This window comes from Oryzias latipes, chromosome 9 (assembly GCF_053564925.1).
Source record: "Oryzias latipes strain Hd-rR chromosome 9, Olatipes_Hd-rR_3.1".
Taxonomy (NCBI): domain Eukaryota; kingdom Metazoa; phylum Chordata; class Actinopteri; order Beloniformes; family Adrianichthyidae; genus Oryzias; species Oryzias latipes.
Genome location: NC_136245.1, coordinates 3,109,628 through 3,136,597, shown reverse-complemented (window position 1 = coordinate 3,136,597; position 26,970 = coordinate 3,109,628). Strand labels below are relative to the sequence as shown.

Sequence of the window (26,970 nt, the reverse complement as noted above, 5' to 3'; positions counted from 1 at the left end):
GGCATCCATCATACATAGCAAGACAAAACAGAACAATAATACAATTTCATTAGTTGTAAGTGACCAAACAGGACCCCAATAAGACACAGTAGACATGACGATTGCCTGAAGATATGTTACAGAAACTGACAGAGACAAATGTGGCCTGATTTTACTCGCAGCCTGTGCTGAAACACAACAGGAAATATGCTAAATGCTATTAAATAAGAAATTCATAGTCAGCCAAACCATTTTCTCATTGCTGAAATGCAGATATTAAAAAAGTTAACAGAAAAAAGTTCCAAAGAATTGGGTCTTGTCCCTATTGAATGGTGGAGAAAGCACTGAACTAATGCTTTTCTTTACAAAGACAAGAAATAGTTAATAGCTTATTGCACTGTATGTTATTTATTTCTGACAGTTTACAGGAGCCAGACTGGTCCAGAGGCTTGTCACCATGCAAAGATGATCCTGGTGCTGCTCCCCTCAGATGTAAACAAAACCAAGACCAGGAACAGTTTGGCCTTGGAGGAAACTTTATCATCGATAATGACATTTAAAACAGCAGGCCTTGAGCCGTGTTTCAAGTGGGAGCCATTTACTAGAATTCTCAACGCCTCATAAACCGCCAAAGGTCATTACTAGAGGGAACAGAGTTTTAAATTTGCCTTGTGTCTGGTCTTAGTATGTAGTTTAGTTTGTTCCTCATGTTTTTAAAGTGAATCATTGATTTTTGTTGCTCTTTCAATTTTCTTTTTTTTTACCTCGTGGTGCTTTATTTAAAGAATTACACTGTCACAAAACTACCCTAGACTGGTCTTAGGACTTGCTGACGTATAGAGACTTATTTTTCCTGAGTCTCACTCCAAGCTTTTATGAAAAGTTGGCAGCCCTGCATAAATGAATAACAGAAGAAAAATAAATGAAAGCATGATTAAAATCTTCGTAAACGCTAACAAATATTTTTGAAACAAACCATTCAAAAAGTATTCCTTGACAAATGTATAAATGAATGAATCAATCGATACAAACAAAAAATAAATATTCGATTGACTAATTTATTCTTTGAATTAATTATTTGATGAATAATGAATGTATCAATAATTAATGGATCAATGAGTGAGTGTGAAAAGAACAATTTAATGAATGAACGTTGAAAAGGGATCCTTCAGTCCTTCACTTCCTGTTTGTCACCAATGTTGTGACGGCACATCGGCGCGCAGTGACCAATCACGGGCGAGAACGAGCCCACGTGACAGGGACTTGGCACGTCGTGATTGGTGGAGTGCGGGAGGAAAGTCCCGCCTGCTGGTGCCGGTGTGTTTGAGTCAGGTCAGAGATGGATGCTGCTGTCGCTTTTCGCGGGATTGTTGCCTCGGTTCTGTCGGTTCTGCTGCTACTGAGCTCCGGCTGCGGCGCCAAAGAACCGGAACTCAACCACGTGACGTGCGGCTCCCTGGTGAAGCTGCTGAACACGCGCCATAACGTCCGGCTGCATTCACACGACGTCAAGTATGGTTCAGGTAAGAGACCGTCACCGTTCACTGAGGAGGTGCCGGTTCTGTTCAGAAACTGGACTTCTTTAAAGCGAAAGTACAGCAGTCAATCCAGAACCCAGCAGACCCGTTTCACATGTGGACTGAAAGGGCCGAACTACGGAGGTTCTGCTCACCCTGCGGAGGGTTTCTGCGTACAGGGGCGTCACAAGCCTCTCTGGGGGCTGGGGGGGCAAACAAGGGCCCCTTTAACAGGTGTTCACCACCTACAATTCATCATTTCAAATAATTTATGCAAAAAGTTAGTATCCTGTTTGAAAAACAAATCATTAAAATATGAACAAAACCAGAACAATAAGCATTACCAGAATAATAATGTAAATAAATGTGACAACAAATATTTATTATTGGGAGAGGGGGGGTAATCATTTGCCTGGATCACAGATGGGCATGTGGTGCCGCTGCCATTCCGGTTCTGGGGGTCTCTCGGATTTACTATGATTTTGAATACTTTGATTTAAAAAAAAAGGTTTTAAATTCCAAACAAGTAACAGTTAAATGACACAAACGTGCAAAATATTAAAGCTCATTAGTGTTTCTGCTGTGGTCTCATGGGGGTCATTTGGGGGTGCAGATAATTCATAATATAGGTGGACCACACAGGATTCAATGTATAAAGTTATGTTTGTACCTCTGGAGTAAAAACAAAAAGCAAAAATAAAATCTGAACTGTTGCTGCAGACTAACCAGTGGAACAGGAGCGCATGAGTGTGGCTGCTGCACTGCTGCCCCCTTCTGGTGAAATATGAAACTGCTTTTTGTTGGATGCATTTTATTTAAGCTCCGCCCAACAGTACTGGCAATCATATTTAATACTTACGTCCTACTATAACCGCGTTCCTAGTAGTCTTTTAATCAGGATTATGATGTTTTTTCAATCCATAATCAATACAAATGTGTCGTTTTCTAGGACATAACTCGCCCCCCCCCGTCTCTCACTGTTGCTGACGCTCTCTCCTGCTAGCTTACAGCCCTTCACAACCCCAAGCTAGCATTGGCGGTGCGAAAAAATGGCGATCAGTATCAGAGCCATCCAGGTGTGACGTTTTCAGCCTGATTCAAGCTCGGACCAGGAAAACAAAGAGCTTGTGGCCCCGCCCACTTACTTTCTGTCACAAATCTTTTTCCAGCTGCATCTTTTCGTCGGCTCCAGAATCACAAAGATTTTGATTGAAAAAATGTAGACACGCCTCCATTAGAACAAACCGAACCACTCCCCTCAGGTGCTGTTCACGCAACACAAAGACCATCCCTGAGTTCCTGTGAGGCGTTCATGAACCTCTGAGGGATTTTCCAACCCCACAGGTGGTCTTCCTGGTCCGGACCCTGATGGGTCTTTGATTCAGAGACTCTTTTGAGCAGAGACCTGCTTTATCTGGACCCCACAAGATAGCACAAGGGGTAATATTTTCATTGTTCACCTGTGCGTGTGTGTTTGTGTGTGCAGGCAGCGGGCAGCAGTCTGTAACCGGGGTGGAGACCGCCGAGGACGCCAACAGTTACTGGCAGATCCGGGGGAAACCGGACCGTCCGTGTCAGCGCGGGTCGCCCATCAAGTGCGGCCAGGCCGTCCGCATCACGCACATGAAGACGGGCCGGAACCTCCACTCCCATCATTTCAGTTCCCCGCTGTCCAACAACCAGGTAAGCGGCTCCCTTTGCTGAGGGGGAGGGGTCTAAACTGGTTCTGCTCGGGTTCTGGTGTCGGGCACAGTGGGGTGTTCCCGTGGTGCTGTTGTGGTCCGGATCAGCAGGTCACCGATCCGTGTCTCGCGTCCCGCAGGAGGTCAGCGCCTTTGGCGAGAACGGCCAGGGCGACGACCTGGACGTGTGGACGGTCCAGTGCGACGGCGTGCTGTGGGAGCGAGACGAGGCGGTGCGGTTCAAGCACGTGGGCACCGAGGTGTTCCTGAGCGTCACGGGCGAGCAGTACGGACACCCCATCCGAGGCCAGCGCGAGGTGCACGGCATGAGCTCCCCCACCCAGCACAGCTGGTGGCGCACCATGGAGGGGGTCTTCATCCAGCCCAGCATGGAGCCGCTGCGCCACGACGAGCTCTGACCTCAGCGCCAGGCGCCGCGCTCCCGGATGTAAATACAAACTGCTGACGCCACGCCTTCCTCGGCGTGGGGGGGTGGGGGTTATGGTAGGCGAATTTTGGTTGTTTTATGAACTTAAGGATGACGGAAGGAGCCGCCCCCGCTTCACATTGATTGCACCGTCCTGCAGGGGGCGCCACGCTGCCTCGCCGTCCTCGGCTGCTGTCTGTCAAACAGGCTTTTAGGGTCCCGTTTGCAGGTTTTTTGGATCATCAGAAGCAGTTCTGCGCCCCCCCTCAGTGACCCCTCCCGTGCAGCTCAGACTGCAGCAGCCGCTGGGCTCAGACTCCGCCTCCTCTCAACTCTCTGCTGACCTTTTTGAACTGAAGTGAAGATTTTTTTCTTTTTTTTGCATAAATGTTCACCCCCTTCAGCTCTCAGGCATAAAAACTACACTTCCCAGGATGCAACTTCCCACCCGTCACGGTTTGGTCGGTCTTACTGGTTCATTTCTGTTTGTCAGTAGATGTTGGCGTTTGTAGAATGAGGGTGGGGCTGTTTTTATTTCAGGGAGCAACAATAAATGTTTGTGTCAGTCATTTCTCATGAATGGTGTTTGTCTCTCCCCCCCCCCCCCCCCCCCCCCCACACACACACACACACACAAACACCAGGCTCATCTGAGGATGTTGTCTTTAATGATTGGAACAGAAACTGAAACCCATTGAGAGGAAGGTCCGTGGATCAGAACTTGTGTGCAGTTCTGGTCCGGTCCGGCTCAGTTGTGCCTGGAGATGACGCACAGACACGCCACTGTAATGAGCTCATAGTCCACGGAGTAGCCGGTGGTGGAGAAGCAGGCGGGGTTCTTCTTCAGGACCGGCATCCTCAGCGACACCGGGACGGTCTCCAGGCTGTAGCCGCTGTCCAGACCCGGGCAGGCGTGGCTGCTGTGGCAGCTGGCCTCGTGGATCACCTGAGGGACGCGGTTCAGGTCGATGTTCTCCCTGCCAGAGATCAGAGCAAGAACCGCTGAATGTACAGGAGAACTGGACGTTCCAAACAGGGAGTATCTGCAAAATCCCTTAGACTAACCCTAAGGTCACCTGAAGCTTTAAAACGGACCTCCAGCTTTCTGAGATGATGTTGAGTCATGAAAGAGCCAATCAGAGATGAGCTTTAAAGTGATGAGACACACCTCTTCAGCATCCTGAACCGTCTGCAGATTGCTCGTTACCGAAGAAACACTCCTAACTAACCAGGTCGCTGTCTGGTTTCCTAACTAAAAAAAAAACCTGCTTCCTGGTCAGGGGAGTGGCTAAGCAGCTCACTCTACAGGTGTCTGAGCGAGGGAGCCTGACAGGTGAGCGATCTGGTTTCAGCTGTGGGATGCGGCTTCAGGTGAGTGCTGAGGATCCAGAGCGTGTGAGTGAGCAGCTGCAAACAGCTGGAGGACGTTTCAGACTCACACGTAGCTCCAGGTGGGGATGCTGCGCTCGTTCACGTGGCTGGGCAGGTTGACCAGCTGTCCGTGGACGTCCTGCAGGTTGAAGGTGCAGAAGGACTCTTCCACGCACTGCGTGCTCAGGGGCGTGGCGGCGCCGCGCTGCAGGCCCAGCAGGCACAGCAGCAGGACCTGCAGCAGCTGCAGACAGGAGCGGGACGGTGAGCTGTGTCAGACAGCTCCTCATCTTCATCCTCATGTCTCCTCTTCAGCTTCAGCAGCTTTGTGAGCAGACGGTTGCTTTGAAAGCTGCTGAGACGGAAGTTCTGAAGATGATGAGGGGCCGGTTCCTTACCTGGAGCTGTTCCATAGCTGAAGTTCTGAAGCGGTTCTGGTGCTGTGGAGCTTTTTTTTCCCCCCTCGCCTGCTGCTCTGCTCTCCGGCGTTCTCTGAAGTCGGACTGGACTGGTTTCCGGACCCGCCGCTCTTTTATATGTCCTGCTGCTGGGGGGCTCTTGGTTCTGGCGCGGGGTCCGGTTTGTGTGCCGAAGGTTGTGGTTGACGTCAACATGGTCGTGATGTTCCCGTCATTAACATGCAGCCTTGACAGAGCAGCCTCATTTGAATTAGAACGATGGAGGGAGGGGGGCTGAGTCAGATGCTCGGGTCTGAACCAAAGGCTTTGGGTTTTCTGTGTTGACCCGCTTCTGCAGAACCAACGAAGCCACAGGCTCCTATGATGGCTAAAATTATGCCGCCATTTATTACAGAGGATATACAATCTGTAGATGTGGTTAGAACCCTTGTGCTATCTTGTGGGTCCAGATGACCCAACTCCCAATGTTAACGTGCCTCCGAGGCACGTTAACATTGGGAGTTGGGTCATCTGGACCCACAAGATAGCACCAGGGCACTGTTTTTCCATTCTTAGACTGTCCATTTGGATTCATCCTCCGTGCAGTTGCTTTGAAAAACAGGATCGAGGGTGGAGCTTTGGGTTTTCTCTGTTTGTCTTTGGGATTAACATTCATTTTACGCCTTTTTTTTGTCATTAAAAGAATATTTTAAAGTTTCAAAGTAAGAATCTGTTTGACTTGAACATTCGGTGGTTTTGTTTTCATTTAGATAAATGAAAACATCCGGGTAAAAAGAAAATCGTGAACATTTTAGGGTCAACTCGCATTAAAGTAAATTGAGATTTTTTTTATTTTTTTTACAGCGAGTTGAATTAAAAAACAGAAAATTACTTCTCAAAGAAACAGAAAAATGCTCTGAGATAAATCATATTTTTCCTCTTTAATCCCTTTTCAGTAAAGTATCTCATTTTATTTAGAATAGAATAGAACTTGAATCGATCCCACAATGGAAAACTTGACTTGTTACCATAAAAAAAGGATAATAATGAAAACAACACAAAATACAGATTACAAATTCAACAATAAAGTGTCCAATGTCTATGAGGCGATGTGGCTGATGGTGGAAATCTTCCAAAGAAGAAAGAGTGATGGCAGGAGGAGGACCTCACCTTTATAGATTCAACTAATCACTATAAAATTACATTTGAAAGCATTTTTTTAAATGCCAGTTGAGATGTAGCTGCTATGGACACTGAGACACTGAGAGGTTGTCAGAAAAATGTGTGGGAGCCAACATTCTTTGGACTGTTTCATCAACTTTACATGCAAGTGAACATTGCTGTGGCGCACTTCTCATTTCCTCAAGTGGAACACAAATACATCTAAATGTGTTTTTACCAAAACGATGTAAAACTGTTCCTCTGATCATTTACATGGAGGCCGACTTTCCCTTTTTTATTGACACTTTTGACATTTTGGAAATGAGCTTGAAAGGGTCACAGAAGGGTCAGGAGACGGTGCTACTGCAGGTTTACAACGGCTTAAAACACAAGTTTTCCCATCACAATCAAGAAGTAATACACCGTTTTTAGAAAGTGCTGGAGCCACATGTTATTCATTTTTTGGAAGGGAATCCTCAGACCCACAGCCGGACTTTGGACATGCCTACTTTAATGCAATCTGTTGCAGTTGAAGAAAAGTGTCACAGATCTTAAACTCCGTTCATCTTTTGATCTGTTTTCAAAATGTTCCCACATAGAACTTTGAACATTCTTCATACTTCTGACCTGATTGTTTGTGGAATATCTTGCATTGTTGTTGTTTTTTTGGTTCTTGTTTGAAAAATAAAATAAACAAAATAAATACGGAGAAATGCCATTTTAATCTCGTATTTCTTAGTTGAGAAAAATGCCACAACAACGATCCCCGCCGCCGATCAGCGGCTGACCGCAGCTCCACCAGCGCGCTGCTGTTCCTCTCCTCTCCACACGGGGGCGCAGCGGGCGAGCCGCAAAAGCACCAGATGACCCCGGAAGTGAAAAGTTTGTTTTTTACCGGGACAGAGAACAAACCTGTCCGTGGAGCGGCTTCAGAGTTCTGCTGCAGAGCGGAACCGGACCGCGCCGTGCAGCATGAGGACCGTCCTGATGGTGGCGGAGAAGCCGTCTCTGGCGCAGTCCATCGCCAGAATCTTGTCCAAAGGTTGGTCCGGTTCGGAGGCGGGTTGGGGGTTGGGGGGGTCATCTTTAGTTTAGAAAAAGTATATTTTTGTGGGGTTTTTTTTGGTTTTGTTTTGTTTCATTTTTTATGAAAGAATCTTTCAGTAACAGGAACACTGTGAGGATCCAACAGGGCAGTGGCTATCATTCAGGAGGAGACAGTTGTCATGGAAACGGTGTTCGAACAAATCTGGAAAATCTTAGTTTCAAATCCCCGAGACAGTTTTCTTCATCTTTAAGATAGTTTTCTTAGGGCAGCAAGTCATCTGCCTCACCTAAGCATCTCCACTTCATCTTCCTCACTCTCACCTTCCTCCCTCATGTCCTCCTCCTCTCCATCCCACACATCTTCAAGTCCTCCACCTTCTCCACCTCTGCTCTCTGTGACATCGCCATTCCTCATGAGTTCCTCTCATCTACACAAAAACATAGAGATGCAGAGGATCACAAATGTTCTGTTTTTCTACGTTACAGTCTAAAAAGAGTCTGGGCAGATTGAACATTGAAACGTGAATCTATCAGTTCTCCTTCACTATAGTTACAAGCTTTAGTGTTTGTGCTCAGACCTTTGACCCTCGTTGTCTCCTGTTGGGTCTCATTATGTCTCCTGTCTGGTTTTTATGTGCATCATTGTTGTGAGGCATTGTTGTCGTGTCTCATTGTTGTCTTGTTATCTAGCCTCGTTGTTGTCTTTGTCATGTCTCATTTTCTTGTTGTCATGTCTCATTGTTGTCTCTTTCTTGTCTTAATGTTGTCTCATTGTTTTCTTGTTTTCGTTTTGTTGTCCTCTCATTGTTGTTTCATAGTCGTCTCATCATTGTCTCATTATTGCCTCGTTGTTGTCTAACTGTTGTCTCATTTTCTTATTGTTTCCTTTTTGTCATATTTCATTACTTTCTTGTCATGTCTCATAGTCGTCTCACTGTCATCCTGTTGTCTTGTTTTTGTCTCGTCGTCTTATTGTTGTCTCAAGGTCATTTTGTAAATATCTTGTTGTCCTCTTGTTGTCATCTCATTGTTGTCTTGCTATAGTCTCATTGTTGTCTCATTTTTGTCTTATTGTCGTTTCGTTGTGTTGTTTTTGTCTCATTATAGTCTTGTTATAGTCTCATTGTTGTCTCTTTGTTTTTTTTTTCATTTTTGTCTTATTGTCATCTTGTCTTGTTTTTGTCTTGTTGTCTTATTGTTGTCTCATTGTCATCTCGTTGTTGTCCTGTTTTCGTCTCGTTAAAGTCTCATTGTTGTCTCATTTTTGTCTTGTTGTCGTCTCATTGTTGTGTTGTTTTCTTGTTGTGACTGTCAGACCTTTGAATGTGGACCAGAACTATATTGTCTGCAGAAATCGGAATCTTTAGTTTCTTGTTGACGGTTGTTTTCAGACCCACAAAGGAGATCCAGAGTTAGTTCTTGAGAGAACCCTGTGGTTCTGCAGAGGAACTGCAGGCTCGTCTGTCCGGACGCTGACACTCACCTCCGCTTTCGCTCTCCCCAGGCAGCTGTACGAGCCGTAAAGGCCTGAACGGAGCGTGCTCAGTGCACGAGTACACCGGCACCTTCCAGGGCCAAAGCGTTCGCTTCAAGATGACCTCGGTGTGTGGACACGTCATGAGCCTGGACTTCATCGGTGGGTCCACTCAGAATCTCCACTTTTGGGGACGGTGGTCCTTGGCGGATGGGAATGTCCGCTCTGGGACGGTTCTCCTCATTTCTTCCTCCTCTTTCTGCAGGGAAATACAACAACTGGGACAAAGTGGACCCTGCAGAGCTCTTCAGCAAAGCTCCAACGGAGAAGAAGGAGGCCAACCCCAAACTCAGCATGGTCAAGTTCCTTCAGGTGGGTCAGCCAAGTGGGAGGGCAGTAGGGTTGGGCGATGTCCCTTAAATTGGCCGTTGACGATGTTTGCTGTCAACCATCGGGATGGACGATGACATCGTCGGGGGGGGGGGGGGGGGGGGGGGGTATTTTTACATTTTTCGTTCTTATATAACTGCTATTCGTTTTTTTGCTTTTTTCATTTTATTTCCCAACTAATGACTAATCCGCGATGATCCAGTATAAACTGAGGGAAGTGACTTTAACAAAAAAGTAACAAACAAAATAGAAAAGAAGTAGTCCGCTCCCGCACTTCCGGGGGAGTGCGGACTTACAGCTTTGTGTTTGATGGGAAGGGGGGGGGGGGGGTACATGAGCGGTATGTGTGGGAGATTTAAGACTGCGATCCGTCCCGCAGCTCTAGGGGTACAAGCAACCGAACTCAGAACCGGGTCTAAGTGCGTGTCTGAGCACAGCTCGGATCGTCAGCAGAAACACAGCGGTTTGAGCTTCAAAGCAGAAATGTCGCTCAGTCCTTAGAAAACATTCAAAAAATCACGCGGATTTGTGTTTCCAGTCGTGTCCCGACTAAATAAAGTCTGATGTTATTCTTACATGTTTACGTGCAGCCAGCAAGCAGCACCACCCAAAGCTAATGTTGTTAGCCCGTGTTAGCATACTGCTAATCCTGGTTTCGTTCAGAAAAAGCACTGACCACACGGATTAAAATTAAAATGATGAGCGAACAGGTGTTTCATAATAACCGTAACATTATTAAAAGCAGGTTTAGAAGATCGTCTCGTATATTACCGAGCTGACATGTCAATGTATATAGCCGCTCGGCGCTGTTTAACAATGTTTTGTATTGAATTGTTACATACAATAAAGTTTGAAAAAAAAAAGCCGCTCGGCGGAGTTTATATCCTTCCGTTTTTCAAACCCTACTGCGCATGTGCGAATGATTTATTCCGACGGAAAGTGTGACCTTAGTGAACGTTTTTATATTCTGAAAACATTTTTCTGGGCCCATCTACACGGTTGGATTCTAATCTGACCATTGATCCCATCAAGATATTTTGTACATGTAACCGCGGCTTATGGTGTCGACACGCAACGTGGCGGGGGCGTGGCATCACGATGGTGGTCTCTCCATCGGGATGTCAGTCACCCATCACGATGGACGATGATATCGTCCATCGGCACAACCCTAGAGGGCAGTGGGAGGTGTCCAGCTGTGTCTGGCTGCAGGCTGTGGGTGTGTGCAGGTGGAGGCCAGAGGCTGCGACTTCGTGGTGCTGTGGCTGGACTGTGACAAAGAAGGAGAGAACATCTGTTTCGAGGTAACCCTGGAGCAGCAGCCATCATCTGCTGATTCCCATGGCCTTAAATCAGTTAAATCAACATCGGTTGCGTCCCACAGGTCCTGGACGCCGTCCAGCCCGTGATGAACAAAGGCGGAGTCAGGGAGCAGACGGTTTTCCGAGCCAAGTTCAGCTCCATCACGGACACGGACATCTGGAACGCCATGAACCGCCTTGGAGAGCCCAACAAGAACGAAGCTCTGTCTGTGGACGCTCGCCAGGAGCTGGACCTGCGCATCGGCTGCGCCTTCACCCGGTACGCCGCTGCGCCCTCCTCCACCCTAAATGGACTGAAGATGAATTTAAGAAAGGATGTTTGACTCAGGATGAGCAGATTTCCTGACATTTGTGATGCCCTGCAGGAATGGTCACAGACTCACAGCTAATATTACTCCCTTTATCAGAAGAGTCCGTATTTGTTAGGCAACAGCTGGAGCTGTGTGTCAGCAGCTCCTCCCGGTTCTGTCCATCCTCCCTGAGCATCACCTCCTCCTCCCGTTTTCTGTCTCCTCCTCAGCTTCCAGACCAAATACTTCCAGGGTAAGTACGGAAACCTGGACTCCTCCCTGATCTCCTTCGGGCCCTGTCAGACTCCAACTCTGGGCTTCTGCGTGGAGCGTCACGACAAGATCCAGTCCTTCAAACCGGAGACCTACTGGATCCTGCAGGCAAAGGTACCCGTCCTTTCAAAGAGGGAATCTTTATGGTGACGTAACGAAATTCAAAGTGCATTCTTTATAACAAACTATATAAAATACTCACAAACAATTCTAAAATAAATACTGACTAGACATATAAATTCAGAAAGACTAGAGTCTGCAGAGTTAATGTGGTTACACATTAATAAATAAATAGTTCTTAATTTGTGTTATTGTTTGTTCCTCTTTTGCTACCCTGAATGTGTTTTTATGTGTTTTATAAATAAAGTTTTAAATTGATGATTGAGTTTGTGCTTGGTTCTGACTGCTGTCCAGGATCACTGACTGTATAAGAGAACTGGACTGAGTGGCTCCTCCCCCCTGGCGTTCCAAACAGGCAAAATCCCGTAGACTTCTATAGAGAAATAAACAGCTGCTACTCAGTCGTTCTCTTGATCAGAAGAACCATTCTAGGTCTGATATCTGTTTTTTTTAACATCTTCTTGATAATCTTCATTTTTTTCATGATATTTTTTTCTGTAGTGCAAGTTATTCAATCTGACCAATCAGATGCCTGAATAAAAGCATGTGATCTGACGTCAGACATTTGAAGCATTTGATTGACGGATTCTCCTGAGCAGTGGTAGGGGTGCAGTCTTCCAGTGTAGACCGACTCGGACCAATCACTGCTTACTGACTATCTCTGGTCCCAACACGGCGACTTCATTTGCTTGGAGCCAGACGTGAGTCATTTCCTGTGGGTGACGTCACACTCAGCTGTTCAGTTCTCTCATATACAGTCAATGACCGGGACTGAGCAGCGTTCGATCCTCTGGAAGCGTCTGACTCCTCCCCCTGGAGCTGAATGGAAGTCAGTCTCAGTCTGCAATGAAACCCTCCAAACTGTTCTGGTCATCTTTTATCTTTAAAGCAAAGATTTTTATTTTTATTTTTTTAAAGCTGACATATTTTGATGATAAGTAAAACTGATGACTTTTTAAATAAAAATATGTATTTGCTGTTAAGTAAACCTGGAATCAGGTTTGAAATCATTTTTAGCTCTTACTGAAAAATGATCCTAATCTCGCTCAAATTCATATTATTATGTTTTAGCTGTGATTGATCTGGTATATTTTTATGTTGAGGAATCTTCCAAACATCCCAGTTTCTCTGAATTCAGATAGTTCTCGTGGCATTTGTTAATTCCAGTTGGAGCTGTGATTCTGCCTCCTGATAAGCGCACAGTTACAGTCTGAGGTCATGTTGGGTTTGGTTCAAGCTTCTGGTCTTGGTTGATGCAGAACTCTGCAGCCTGAATTCTCCCCAACCCAGCGGGACATTTGAGAAGGTCTTATGTCCAAACAGCAGCTCTGACCTGCTGGGTTCTGCTCAGGTGTTCAAGGGGAAGGACGGCCCGCTGACCCTGGACTGGAGCAGGGTGAGGGTGTTTGACCGGGAGGTGGGACAGATGTTCGTCAACCTGGCCAAGATGTCTAAAGAAGCCAAGGTAGGAAGATCATGAGCAGTGCTGGGTCTCTGTGACCCGGTACAACCCACCTGAGGCTCAACACACACTCCTAGACTCACAGCTACACAGTAGTGAGATGATGAAATGGTCTCTGATGATGGACCAAAACACACACAACCCAACTTTAGAAACACCAAACACTAGGAGTGATGCCGGGTTTTATTTTAGTGGACCCATAAGGACCCGGTTCAGAACTTGCTGATGGAGAACCTGGTTCTGAACCGGATGTCCTGTGTTTTGGATGCAGGTGGAGGCGGTGAGTCAGAAGGAGAAGACCAAGCAGAGACCTCAGGCCCTGAACACCGTGGAGATGCTCCGAGTGGCCAGCTCTGCTTTAGGTGATCCTCTCCTCATCCATTGATGACCACGAATAACAATAACTAGCATGACTAGCATGACTGCCATGACTCGTTCTTGGAGTCATGTGACTAGCATGACTTGTCCTATGACTCGTATGAACCTTGTGGTTCTGTCGCAGGAATGGGCCCCCAGCACACCATGCAGATTGCAGAGCGCCTGTACACCCAGGGCTACATCAGCTACCCCCGCACAGAGACCACCCAGTACCCCGAGAACTTTGACCTGAAGGGAACCCTGAGGCAGCAGGCCAACAGCCCCATGTGGGCCGAGGAGGTGAGCTGCAGTGGGGGTGGGGGCTCAAAAACTCCTGTGCTTTGACCTGTAAGCACCTCTTCTGAGGCTGCAGCTCAGTGACCCCCCCCCCCGCTATCGTTCATCAGGTTAAAGCCTTGCTGTCGGCTGGACTGAACCGACCCAGGAAAGGAAATGACGTCGGGGACCACCCCCCCATCACCCCCATGCGTGCAGCCTCAGAGGGAGAGCTGGGTGAGTCGGTGGGGACGGGGGAGGGATTTAAAACGAATCACTGATGCAAGAAAAGAAGACCCCCCCCCCCCCCCCCCCCCCAGGTTCTGAGAAAGCCTGTCACTTCTGACATCTTAGGAAAATGCAAGAATTTATCACAAGGTTCTAAAAAGAATTTCAAAATGCAAAAAGAAGAAAGAAGGACAAGAGAACTCATATTTTTGGCTGCCAGTTTATTAAAAATAACAATTTTAAAGAAAGAAACTGATCTAAAGTTAAGGACCACGTCCTTTAAAAGCCAGACTTTGCCCCAAAATCTACATTCAATGTTGTTTTCTCCAAAGTAATCGTGGTAGGATTGTTGAGCGGCATAAGGAACGCCTCTCACATCCTGCCGTCCCTGCTGAGGTTGGACGCTGTAAAACTGGAATTTAATTTCTTTTATAAAAGATCCTGATGGTTATGGAACAAAAAAGGTCAAAAAATGTTACTGGGAGGATCCAAAAGGCTGTTCGCCATGACACGGGACGGTTCTTGACCCAAATGAAGACGGTGCTGACTGTACCGATCAGACGGCGTCTGCGAGAGAAGGACTTCTAAAACAAAGGCCAAAGGCCACGCCTAGGCCACTTGACTAGGGAACGCCAAACATGGGATGTTTGAAAGTGGAAGAACGTCCTCTAACTCGGACGGTCCTGACCTCTGTCTGGCATGACATGAAATGTTTTCTATGCAGCACAGTGGAGGCGCCATCATGGTCTGGGTTTTTTTTTCCTGCGGGTCACAACACCCGCCTGACCGCGGCGGACCCCACTCTGCTGCATGTTTGAATCCAATTGGATGGACGTCCTTCATGAAGGACCTCTTAGCAGAAAGCCTTATGGAAACACATCAATGAGTTTTTTAGGTGATCATCAAGATGGGCGGAGCTACTCAGTACTGAGGTTTTTTTAATTCTATGGTCCAAAACCTTTGATCAGCGGATGAACAACCCATTTCTGTTAACCCTTGTGCTATCTGGTGGGGTCCAGATGACCCCACTCCCAAGGTGAATGTGGCACCTCCACACGCATGCATGTGTGCGTAGTCTTGGCGTGCCTTTGCTAATGCAAGCAGGTACATCCACACTTAGCTGGGGGGGCGCTAACACCCCGTAACTCATCAGACCCGCTCTGTCCTGCAGGCTCTCACTGCACACGGATTCATGCTTTTCCATTGCATGCTGCAGTTCATTTGAAGCTTCAAATCTGCGGTTCCGACCGCTAAAACTTGGATTTAAGGGATTGGTTCGGTTCTGGACAGGAGGACATCACAAAACCATCTGTTGTTTACAGTCCAAAGAACAGAAAACAACAGCAGAACAGAGCCGCCCGCTGTCTGGTTCAGGACTCCGCACATCTACCACGGCCTTGAGTTTCTCCGTTGTTGGGAGCAGATGGAGGTGCTGCACACAGAAAGATGTCCTCTGAGGTTTGCCCCGCCCACTTTGAGGCTGGATTTCAAAAATTCAACCTCGACCAAGAGTGAAACTTTACCAGAATAGAGAAAGAGCTTCACAGTTCCCCGCTTTGCTCAAAGAAACTTTGATATTTGACTGGGTTAGCAGGGAATCGAACCACTTCTATAATGAATCACAGCATAACTAAAAATCACAGCTCTGACCAGTGCGAAGGTTGCGAGCAGTGATCCTGAACTTGGGCAACAATATTGGGTCTTCAGGATCTCATCCGGATTGTCCTGTGCTGCTCTGCAGGAAGTGACGGCTGGCGGCTGTACGAGTACATCACGCGGCACTTCATCGCCACCGTCAGCCAGGACTGCAGGTACCTGCAGTCCACCATAGAGTTCAGCATCGGCACGGAGCGCTTCTCCTGTGGAGGGAAAACGCCCATTTCTCCAGGTGAGCTCAGAGGGAGCAGATCTTTGTGACAGAGCTCGGTTCTCTGCAGCTTCAGAAACGCAGAGAAGCTTCTTTTTTGTTTTTGAAAGATAAATTAATTTTTAAAAAAAGCACTACTTTTTTCATAATGTTAGTTTTTCTGTTGGTTGTATCTCCATAGCAACCATTCTATTTTTGGGTTGCTCAGGAATAACCGGCAGATCTACGTACTTTTAGAAAATTAAGCAAAAGTACATTTTTGCAGTTCTTAGGCAACAGACCGTTCTGGTTAACCACGCCCACATTCCTCATATGGTCATACTGTACGTCATATCCCTTCATTTAGTCACTGCGTATGTTTTGCTCATTTTCACGTATCAAATTTCCGTCTTTCGTGTATCATGCGTGATGTACTTGACGTGCTGCTTGCATTCCTCATACATCGATGTGCGCAGATGTCCGGTTTGGAGTTGTTCAGAATTTTTGGTCGGGTGAGAATTACGCCGTTTACGCATTTTTCTCATAGTTTCTACACAGTGATACCAGGGTCCGGGTGAATTCATGATTCTGATTGGCTGCTGGAAGCGGACATAAAGTGATAGTCCACAGAGATAACGCACCCCTAAAAAAAGAAGTTCTGGTCACATAGCTTTGATGTTCTGTATCACTGCGCCGGCTTCTTTAAAACAAACGTTTTCTTTATCATCTGGACATACATAAACAAGCGGTTAGAGGTGAACTTTCTCTCTGAACTGATGCTTTATTTAACCCATCGTGACCATCAGCATATATTTGGCTTTCCTTTGCTTCTGCAGTCGAGGTCCGTCGCCACTCAGCGGGCTAAGCGGCGCGTTGTCATGTTACCGTGACAACCACACCAAACAAGAATCTCCTGAAGGAGAAAACAGTTTGAAGCCAAGAAACCTGAAAAAGAAGAAATTCAGATTCTGGGGTTCCTCAGCGTTCACACAAACATGAGAGGAAACGCGATGGAAAACCCTCTGAGCATTTGAGCAGCTCTGGTTCTGTGGACTAAGTGGGCGTGGTCTTGGATCTGTGCTCTCCTTCAGGTTACACGGCCCTGATGCCCTGGCAGGGCGTCCCGCTAGAGGAGGCGCTGCCGACCTGCCAGCCCGGAGACGCCTTCACGGTGGACGAGCTCCGCCTGGTGGAGAGGCAGACCGGCCCCCCGGACTACTTGACGGAGGCCGAGCTCATCACGCTCATGGAGAAGCACGGCATCGGTACCGACACCCGCCTCGCTGAAACGGGCCGGGCCTCAGAGCTCTGCGGAGCAGAGTCGTGACGCCCGAGTTCTTCCCAGCGCACTCACATGGGCTGTCCTTGGTATTGCAGGGACGGACGCCAGCATCCCCGTCCACATCAACAACGTCTGCCAGAGGAACTACGTTACCGTGGAGACGGGGCGCAGGCTCAAGCCCACCAACCTGGGTGTCGTCCTCGTGCACGGATATTACAAAATCGGTGAGCGCACGTCTGAGCTGTGACCTCCGCGCCGCCGCTGCATCAGTGGCCATGGCAACCGGCACAGGCGTCCTTCAGCACAGCTCATCCGCACTCATGCACCCCCCCCCCCCCCCCCCCCCCCCCCACAGACGCAGAGCTGGTGCTGCCCACCATCCGCTCCGCCGTGGAGAAGCAGCTCAGCCTCATCGCGCTAGGGAAGGCCAACTTCCAGCAGGTGCTGCAGCACACGCTGGACATCTTCAAGAGGAAGTTCCACTACTTTGTGGACTCCATCAGCAGTGAGTCCTGCGGAGGCCCCGCCCCCTTCTCCTCTTCCTCACTGATGGGGTGTTCTTCATTTCATTTTAGAGAAAATGTTCTCAGAATGCAAAAACAAAACCAATATTTTGAGTAAATTTCTTGAAGATGCAATTAGAAGCAGAAGAACCGGAGTGTTTGTTCTGATAGAACCATGTGGTGTACGTAGACTCATTCCGGACAGTCTGGTTCTGATCGTTTGGACTAACAGAGGACTGGACTGATGACGGGCTGTTGCTCCTGCAGGCATGGACGAGCTGATGGAGGTCTCCTTCTCCCCCATCGCTGCCACGGGGAAGCCCCTGTCCCGCTGCGGGAAGTGCCACCGCTTCATGAAGTACATCCAGGTGAGCCGCGAGCTGCACATGCTCATGTGTCCATAGGGGGGCGCTCACAGGTCACGTGACCCGTCCATCCGATCAGAACCCTGTCATCTCTGTGGGTCATGAAACAGAATTCTGGGATCAGGACTGTCCTCCTGGATTAGTTGAGCTGTGCCCTCGTTGTCCCTCCCTCTGCCCGCAGCAGATGTTTCAGAACCGGTCCGGTCTTTGGGTTTCTGTTAACTCTGACCCAGATCCCAGCTAACGTCTGAGCTCCTCCTGCAGGCAAAGCCCAGCCGGCTCCACTGCTCCCACTGCGACGAGACCTACAACGTTCCCCAAAACGGCGCCATCAAGCTGTACAAGGAGCTGCGCTGCCCTCTGGACGACTTTGAGCTGGTTCTGTGGACCTCAGGGGCGCGGGGGAAGAGCTACCCCCTGTGCCCCTACTGCTTCAGCAACCCGCCATTCAGAGACATGAAAAAAGGTAATCTGATTACCTTCTTTAGTTTGTGGTTCTTCATTTAAGGTTCTTCTTACCTGAAGGGCTTATATCATGCTTTTTTAAGCTATATCCATATATATGATCATATAGGACCTTTGGCACACTAAAGAACCATTTCTTTAAAAACGGCATATTCGTGGTTAAAAAAGCTCTAGGAACGCTTTGACAACAGATCAGACGATGATGAGAGGGACTTTAACAAACTCTAACTATTAAAGCTCAGAGTTTCATAGTTTTTTGTTCTTCATCCGTCCATCTCTTAGAGGTGGGTCCTCCTCCTCTTGACGGACACTCATGTACTTTTACCGCGTTGGAAAAGTCTTTTGTCAGAGGCAGAGCCAAAGGCTCAGCTCCCTCAGAAACCACAGGTTTCCATGGTAACGGGCCTTCAGCAGCAGCAGCCTGGCTGTTTTTACCGCGTATGCCGCTAAAGCACTTTCCACATGACCGTCTCACATTTACCTCTTGTTCTCACGGAGGGAGGGGGCTCGGTTTCCGTGACGATAGATGGGTTGTTGGTGGTAGGAGGTGTGCGTACCAGACGTTTCTGCACCGTGTTCTGAGCTCAGCAGAGCGTCGGGTCACCCAGCCTTCGGACCTGTGGACTGATGTGTGTGTGGGGGGGTCTTCCTTTGTTCTTTTAGGTATGGGCTGCAACGAGTGCACCCACCCGTCCTGCCAGCACTCCCTGAGCGCTCTGGGCATCGGTCAGTGTGTGGAGTGTGAGTCCGGAGTTCTGGTTCTGGACCCCACCTCTGGACCAAAGTGGAGGATGGCCTGCAACAGGTGCAACGTGCTCGTGCACCTCTTCGAGCACGCTCACAAGGTGCAGGTGAGGACGGTCTTCCTTAACCGTGTTGCTCATGAGCACACCGGGCAACACATTTGGACCCATGAACGATGGTTCTGAAACACGTGCAGAAGGCAGCGGCTCCTGAACCAGACTGACTGAAGGACGGGCTCAAAGGCAAAGGGGGACTGGAGGCTAAAAAAAAAAAGAAACCTTACGTCCACGTCAGCCTCGTACGGGCCGGTCCGTGACGTTAAACCGGTCTAGGATCTAGATGACTGCAGAACCACATGATGCTGCTCAGAACTCCAGATTCTGAACCTCTTTTTTTTCTTTAAAGGAGTGGATTCTGTAAGATTAAAGCTTTTTAAACTTTCCCTCTCCATTCCTACCGGCTCATATTGATTTAAAAGTACCGGTACACGATTCTGCTGCAGCGACCCGCTCCGATCGTCTCTTGATCTGTTTTTAAACGTTCCAGGTGTTTTTTTGTTTACGATGATGCAGTTTTTAGCTAAAATCTAAATACCTGTGTCGTTTGCTAGGACCTAGTTTCTGCTGAGCAGCAGTAGTTCATTGGAAAGGTCCCGCCCCCCCTCCCTTCCCCTCCCTGTTGTTGAGAGCTTAGAGTAGGAAGCCGATTGCAGTTTGTACACAAAAACTACGAGCTTTATAAAACTGCGTTTTTTTTTGTCTGCTCCTGATACACAGCGATTTAAACAAAAGAAAAATGTAAAAAAAAAAAGCAGTTTTCACTTTAATTGTCTTAATTATGTCGTCCATCATCAGAAAAAAGCCACAGGAACGTGTTAAAAACACTAATTTCATTCTTTTCACTCTTTTTATTCTTTTTTTTCCCATGTTGCTTCGATATTTATTTTGTGCAAATTAAAGGGCCTATATCATGCAATGACGATATCAAAATGCACTTTTGAGTTAGTTCCTCACTAAAAACAATCCTAAAGCGGTAATTTGATCCATTGATGCATTTCTAAAAACCTGCTCTCTGAGCGATGATCAGTTCCTCACATTGTGACGTCACGAAGTGAAGAACCGCCCCTTTCAGGAAGAGTCTGAGCTGCCAGCTCCGTCCCCAGGCTAACACACACGCCGACTTTCTCAGTGGAGCTAGTGCTGATCGACTAAACGCTTTTTATGTTTTAGAAAAAAAATACGCACTTCCATCTTTGCAAAAGTTCAGATGTTTGTTTGTTTTTGTGGTAGAAACGCTGCTGAGGCATGAAGAGAAAGGCGGAGCCTCAGAGGTCGAGTCGTCTTACTTCTGGGTTGGAAAATAGCTGCGAAAATAACAAATATTTCATTAAATAGGTATTCTTTTGTGTGTCAAAGGTTATGATACATGTTCATATTATCCTCTGAATAAAAGCGATATAGACCCTTTAAGCCCAGGACACTTCCCTGCTCTCTTCTTCTGCCAGCCCCAGCTGCGACACTCTGGGGGCCCCTCACCCCGTCTGCCATCCCTCATTTTCACCGACCTTCTCTTCTTCATGGCTAACATTCTTGCAGAGATGTGAAAATGTGGACCCTGAGGTTCTGATCCGGTTACCCTCACAGGTCTCTCAGGACAGCTGTGAGGTCTGCGACGCCTCGCTGGTCATGGTGGACTTCAACAAGGCCCGCACCCCCCTGCCGGAGGGGGACACGCAGCACACCGGCTGCGTCTTCTGCGACCCGCTCTTCCAGGACGCGGTGGAGCTCAAACACGCCTCCATGAGGCGCACGGCGCACCGAGGCGGGGGCGCCAGGCGAGGGGGCCGGGGGCGCGGACGCGGCCGGCGACCAAACCCTAAGAAGCCCAAAGACAAAATGGCTGCCCTGGCAGCATACTTTGTATGAGGGGGGGGGCGGAGTCCAGCAAGACCAGAGGGACAGTGCATGATGGGACAGTAGGGGGGGGGGGGGGGGGGGGGTAACCGCTGCTTACAGCTCAACCTGATGTTGTGAAGGAGAATAAAAACTTAAAAACATCTGTTTCTGTGTTTGTTTAGCCCAGAGCAGCAGAGTTTCTCCCTCCTTTGATTTAACCAATAAAACACAAAATCAGACAAAAAGATGAACACAACAGCGCAGACACACGTATTTAAAACCCTAATAAAGTCTTATAAGTCTGTCTGTTCCCTGAAGGCACCAGGAGGATGAGGAGGAGCTTCTTGCTGCATTTTGGCCCTTAACCTAAAAACCTAACACCTGTATTCCTGGAGCCGCACACACACACACACAACACACACACACACACACAAGACACTGCAGCGGTTTCTGAACAGAAAACCGCACTATTCTATGGAAAATCTGCAAAGCAACGTCACTTTATACAATTGAAACATTTAGCAGCACATAAACACTTTTGTCACCTTAACACTGTTATATTATATTGGCATTTGTTGAAATGTCTTTTCATTCTAACATGAATCCTTTTATAGACTTCCTGCTCTTAGGCCTGAACAGTCATGCAGAATATTTCACTCGACTGTATTGTGGAGGTGACAAAAAATGGAATTTGGGCATCAGGTAAACAATAAAACAAGATCATGGAGGTCCAGACTTCTGCTAGTTTACTGTTTAATCCCCTTTTAAACACGGCTGTGGGGGTTCCTCCAGAATATTCTTTATTGGGGAGGGGAGGCATATAGGTCCACTAAAACATGAAACTGATTGGTGCAGCTGTGTGATGCTAAGCCCAAACTTTAAGAATCACCTCTCCAGTTCTAAGAAACAGTAGGAACCCTTGAACACAACCTGGTTTAGATCAGCGGTTTCAACACTTTTTTCTGAATCAAACTAATACAAAATTTATTTCCACTAAATTTTTCATTATAATTTTGAGTCATTTGATGGAGTTACATTTTGAAAATGAAAAAGCATTTCTGTTAATCCATTTTAACTGTCAAATTAGACATTTCTAAATTAAGTTTGCTACACATTTACCAGAGAACTTTTTGAAAATGAAATGTCAGATACCATTTTGATTTTAATTAAGTGACAGAATAAGCGGTGTTGAAGAAGAAAATGAAAAAGCATTTTGTTGGATTGCAGCTTCATTTTGAAAATGAAAAAGCATTTCTGCTTTTGACTTTTATTTTTAATTATGCCACAGAATCGCTTCCATACAGTAAAGTCAAATGTAATGACTGGTGGACAAATAGGACCAGACTGCCCCCTATAGGTGGAGGTTAGAGTTGTATCGACATAAGATGACCTCTGATTTACATGCTTGAAAGTATTTTAGTAATCATTTATTAATGTTAAAATGTCACACACACACATACATAGGAAAACAAAATGTAATTATATATATATACATAATTAAGATTTATTTATTTTTCATAGAATATGAAGATGACACAATTGTTTTCCACTCATAGTTAGTCGTTCGGTGAAGCCATTTACTATCAAAAAGTTCTCTTTAGTCTTTGTAAATCATAAACTACCCAAATGCCCCTATTCAAAAGTTTACATAACCCAATGACTTTGTTCTGAAAACATCCACACACAATCTGATCCAAAAGGGTTTGAATGGCAGCAACAGGTAACAATCCTCACCTGTGACTCGTTTACCTGTATGCATGTGTGCACAAAAGGTCGTGGAGTTTCAGTGCTGCACTGATATTTCTGGATCCTGAGTCGTGAGGAAAACTTAGAGCTGTCAAAGGATCTACGGGAAAAGGTAACCGAACTGAACAAAACAGGACAGGGATATAAGAGGATATCCAAGAAACTGAGAATGCCGGAATAATACCAGATCAAAGACCATCGCCATAATCTATTCTAGATGTAATAAAAGTCTGTTTTGATATTTCAGAACTGGTTCTGGACAGAATGGTCTCAATATGAGGCCATTCTGATAAAAGCTCCATGGGAGGCTCATCCGTTCATCTGGTTTTTTTGCATCATAAACCAGAAGAGGTCTGTCCAAACCTGGTTGTCACATGTTTGGAGCAGGAAACCGCTGGCGTGGAACAACAGCGTTCACTGCTGCTTCCACAGCTCAGACTGATGAGGATCAAGGCTCCGTCTTCCGTTTGGAGCTTCCAAAATCCGATCTTCCAGTTCCACATGAAGGTTTCTGACCAGCAGGTTCTGCACGAGTGAACGTCAGTCCTCAACAAACCAAAGCAGCAGTTTCTACAAACCTGGAGCTTTTTCTGATCAGACCCCCCCCCCCCCCCCCCCCATTAATCCACTGTCCCCCCCATCCCAATCCAACAGAAAAACACACATTTTAGTCAGATTTTATTCCAGCAAACAGAAATTCTTCCAGCATCAAACTCTGACTGGAGTGTCTGTCCTGCAGCAGATGAAGTCTGTATTTGGTGAACGTCACTGTTCTGCAGCAGGTTGATCAATTTATCCAAACGATCATGGAGAAGTGACCAGAAGTCTCAGGTTCTAGTCTGATTTTCACGTAAAGATATTCAATGTTAGGACTTTTTCCCCGTTTATTTATTTGCATTTTCTAGGTTTTAAATTCATTCAATGGTTCTGAAATGTAGAATGCATTTGAGTTTTTATTTTAGGTTCATATCATACAAAAAATAATAATTAATTTTTATCTAAAATGTAATAAATAGTCAATGGGGTAAAAAGTACATCTGCTAACAGGAGGGTTTGCCTTCGAAAAACAAAGCATTTTTAAAGAAAAACATTTTTAAAAGACTTTGCTTTTCGATCAGCTGTTTTCCTTTAACTGGTCACAAGAGGAAAGAAATTACTTTACAAACAGAACCGATGTTTAAAAAACACTAATTAAAAAACAAAACTTTACAAAACCCAGATTTAATAGTATTTTTATTATATATATATTATATATATATATATATATATATATATATATATATATATATATATATATATATATATATATATATATATATATATATTATAAATCTAATAACTCCATTCAGTTCATTCATAATTTTGAAACATTTTCTGTTTTGGACCTTATTCTCAATTTGTTTTCTTCTTTTCTTTTCTTTTTTTAAATGTAATCTTTTTTATTAAGAACTTTCAGATTGTCATGGAAATGAGCAATAGTTCCTGATCAATTTATTCCTCACAGAAAGTAAAAGTAAGAACTTAATCCAAACTAATATTGCAATCATCTAATAAAACCTTTAATTAAATGAATCCCTGTAGTTTTTATTTTTTTACATTTGACTATAATTTATAAAGTTATTTCTATTTGTTTCTTTTTTGTCTTGTTTAATTTCCAGTGAGGCAGACATCACCAATTAATTTGTTTTTAATGTTTTAATTTTTGTTCATTCGTTGTTCTACTTGTTTTATGGTTTGATTTGTACCCACACATAAAAGCAAAAACACAAACTAAATAAAATAAAACTTAAACACAAAACGACTTTAAACAAATAAAACCAAACTTGGCAAATTTCACTTTGACAGAAAAGTTAAATAGCTTTTAGAAGACGAAGAGTCAAGATACAATTTTAATAAAATGTAGAGAAATCACTAAACTATACGAGAAACGTAATTTAAAGGTTTTTTTTAATTGGGGACATTTATTTTGAAAATAAAAATTAAGATAAATATCAACTAAACTCAGTAGTTTAAGTTTCACTTTTTGTGGTTTGATTTTTTAAAAATGAGGAGGAGCACAAGTGTCTTCCATAGGGATAGTAGCTTTGCATTATTATATATTTTAAATACATTAAATTAAATTTCGTTCTCTTCATGCGTCTCCATCCTGTTCATGGCACGCGCGTGCCCCTCCGCCGTGAGCACGCACGTGACAGAAGCTCCTGAGCTCCAGAACTGGAGCCAGAACCAGAACAATCTCCAGGTGGTCCGGACTGAAACCTGCCGAAAGCTGGTTTGCATCACGTTGTCTGGTTGGGGCTGCCCAAGTGCGAGCGCGCACCTCCCGCACGCACGTGTCCGGCTGAGCTCACGCATTGGTTCCAAGGTCAGAGAGCCACGCGCACGTGAGCTCTTAAAACTGCTTCAAATTTAGAGAATTAAGCAGAGAGCTCAGAACCAGAACAGGGCCTACAACCCATCTGGTGAGTCACGTGCGCGGATCCGCGTGCATCATTCCCACAGAGGAACTCCTTTCATCTGAGCTTCGCCTCCATATACGGGCATGGAGCTTCCTGGGGGCCCCACACTGGGAGCAAGCTGGAGAGCAGGCAGAACCAACATGAGCGCGCGTGCCTTACATAGCATCTGCAGGACGTCACCCCCACCCCCACCCCCAAAAAAGAGTGAAGCGCGCGTGCTACTAACTCCCTGAAGAACTCAGGCGAAAACACGACCGTTTCTGGATTTCCCGCTTCACTCGTGACCCGCTCGGTCCAGATTCTGAAGCGGTTCGGTTCCTCCCTCTGCTCGGTTCGGTGCGCGCGCGCACGGCAGCGCCAGATTTGTGAATGAAAAACAGGATTTGTGTTCATTGTTAAATTAAAGTCCACCGTGACGTCACTGTGGTTTGCGACCAATCCGGGAGAGCGAGAGAGGGGCTGCAGCCAATGAGAGCGGAGGCGGCCGCGGCCAGCAGCCAATCAGAGGCCGGCATGCAGATGCGGCTGCGCTCCAGAAGCTGAACGTCAACCAGCAAAGATGGAGTCCAGAACCGCGAGGCCGCAAAATACCGACCCACCGGAGGACCTTCTAAAGAGGGGGGGCACCGTGAGTCTTTCCCGGGGACGAGAACTGGACCGGATCGTGCGTGCACGCGCACACTGCGGAGCGGGAGGCTTTCTCGCTGTGGGACGCGCTTGCGCTTCTCCGCGCGTGCCTCCCTCGGACCGGCCCTGCAGGTACCAACAGAACCTCCTGGCCCGAAAGCGCGCGCACACGTGGATGTCGCGGTTCTGATTGGCCGCAGACATTCAGACCATGCTGAGCTGCGGAGCGCACGCGCGTGTTTTTACCAGAGTGGAAGCGCGTGCGTGTGCGTTGAGAAAACCGTGATTGACAGGTGGGTGAAAAACGCACGCGCCCGTCCGCCGGGCGGCAGGAGCAACGGCGGACTCTGGCTCCGGACTGCAGGAGGTCCGGGTGTTCTGCAGGCCCGTTCGGGTCAGAGGTGGAGGGTTCAGATCCGCTGGGAGGCCTCATCATGCTGAACATCCACAGAACCAAGGGGTCGGGTTCTGGGTTCTGGTTTGTCCTTCCTGTTCCAGAACAGGACCAGCTGGGTTCAGGTGAACGTCTCAGTGGAATCCACAGCCTTCCTCTAGTGGGGGGCTTCAGGGGCTTCAGGGCTGCTGGGACAGGAATAGAAGGTATCAGATGAGGCAGCATGAAGCTAAAGAGGGAGGGGGCTCTCCCTGGACCATAGACCACCACTACCCCCCCACTTCCTACATCCTCTCTTCCTACACTTTTGCTTCCTTTACTTCCACCCTGCTGGTGTCCCCCACCCATTTTGACTTCCTCCACCCTCACTTCCTGTACCCTCATCTCCTTCCTGTCCTGTCCTGCAGGAAGTGTGTGTGTGTGTGTGTGTGTGTGTGTAATGTTGACTGGAACAGATCTGAACAGACATGACTGTAATGCTCACATTGTAAAGTGGTGTGTGCACCCCCCCCCCCAGCCTGCATCTATGACATGTCTGTGTCTTCAGGCCCGGGTCGGGCAGCGTGACCCCCCACCCCGCAGCAGCCGTAAGCCTGTTTGTCTGTTTCACGGCTGCTGTTGTGAGGCGATGTGTTAATCGTGCAGCAGTGTGTTGTTGTCTGGAGCCCTTTTTCTGTTGTGCTACTGTGAAATCAGGTGAGCAGTGCAATTTTAAAAGGGCATCGGCCAACAGCGCCCCCCCTCCTCCTCCCCCCGCCCACCCCTTCCTGCCCCACACATGCTTGTGGCTGTCGGTGCTGCAGTTTGGACTCTGTTGTTGTTGTTGTTGTGCAGTTTCTCTGGTCGACCCGGAGCTGCTGCAGGCGGGACGCT

The 26,970-nt window shown here is 46.9% G+C and overlaps 3 protein-coding genes and 1 long non-coding RNA gene across 5 annotated transcripts; 3 read left to right on the top strand and 1 right to left on the bottom strand.

Annotated features, from left to right (window-relative positions):
- Nucleotides 1–1,258: 1,258 nt before the first annotated feature.
- sdf2l1 (stromal cell-derived factor 2-like 1) lies at nt 1,259–4,174 on the top strand. The gene is made up of 3 exons (XM_004072820.5): nt 1,259–1,502; nt 2,983–3,179; nt 3,319–4,174. Exons 1-3 carry the CDS (start codon nt 1,319–1,321, stop codon nt 3,595–3,597), a joined length of 660 nt encoding a protein of 219 aa, XP_004072868.1. The 5' UTR covers nt 1,259–1,318; the 3' UTR covers nt 3,598–4,174.
- A 145-nt stretch (nt 4,175–4,319) lies between these two features.
- Nucleotides 4,320–5,417, bottom strand: il-17n (interleukin-17N). Its single transcript, NM_001204788.1, has 3 exons — nt 5,375–5,417; nt 5,045–5,220; nt 4,320–4,582 (listed from the first exon to the last, which is right to left on the bottom strand). Exons 1-3 carry the CDS (start codon nt 5,387–5,389, stop codon nt 4,354–4,356), a joined length of 420 nt encoding a protein of 139 aa, NP_001191717.1. The 5' UTR covers nt 5,390–5,417; the 3' UTR covers nt 4,320–4,353.
- Nucleotides 5,418–7,394: 1,977 nt separating this feature from the next.
- top3b (DNA topoisomerase III beta) lies at nt 7,395–21,032 on the top strand. Of its 2 annotated transcripts, XM_023958827.2 has the most exons (18): nt 7,395–7,577; nt 9,087–9,218; nt 9,322–9,428; nt 10,673–10,747; nt 10,828–11,024; nt 11,286–11,442; nt 12,800–12,913; nt 13,182–13,272; nt 13,413–13,567; nt 13,675–13,780; nt 15,513–15,659; nt 16,709–16,882; nt 16,995–17,123; nt 17,255–17,404; nt 17,670–17,770; nt 18,032–18,233; nt 18,896–19,083; nt 20,620–21,032. In XM_023958827.2, the coding sequence occupies exons 1-18, from the start codon at nt 7,508–7,510 to the stop codon at nt 20,899–20,901; spliced, it is 2,577 nt and encodes an 858-aa protein (XP_023814595.1). In that variant the 5' UTR covers nt 7,395–7,507; the 3' UTR covers nt 20,902–21,032. The 2 variants fall into 2 exon arrangements, with proteins under 2 accessions (XP_023814595.1, XP_078808257.1); XM_078952131.1 differs by lacking the exon at nt 18,896–19,083 and having other exon boundaries at nt 7,396–7,577.
- A 1,351-nt stretch (nt 21,033–22,383) lies between these two features.
- On the top strand, nt 22,384–25,447 carry LOC144994491 (uncharacterized). Its single transcript, XR_013658045.1, has 2 exons — nt 22,384–22,729; nt 22,865–25,447. It is a non-coding gene; the product is annotated as an uncharacterized LOC144994491 (long non-coding RNA).
- Nucleotides 25,448–26,970: the final 1,523 nt, after the last annotated feature.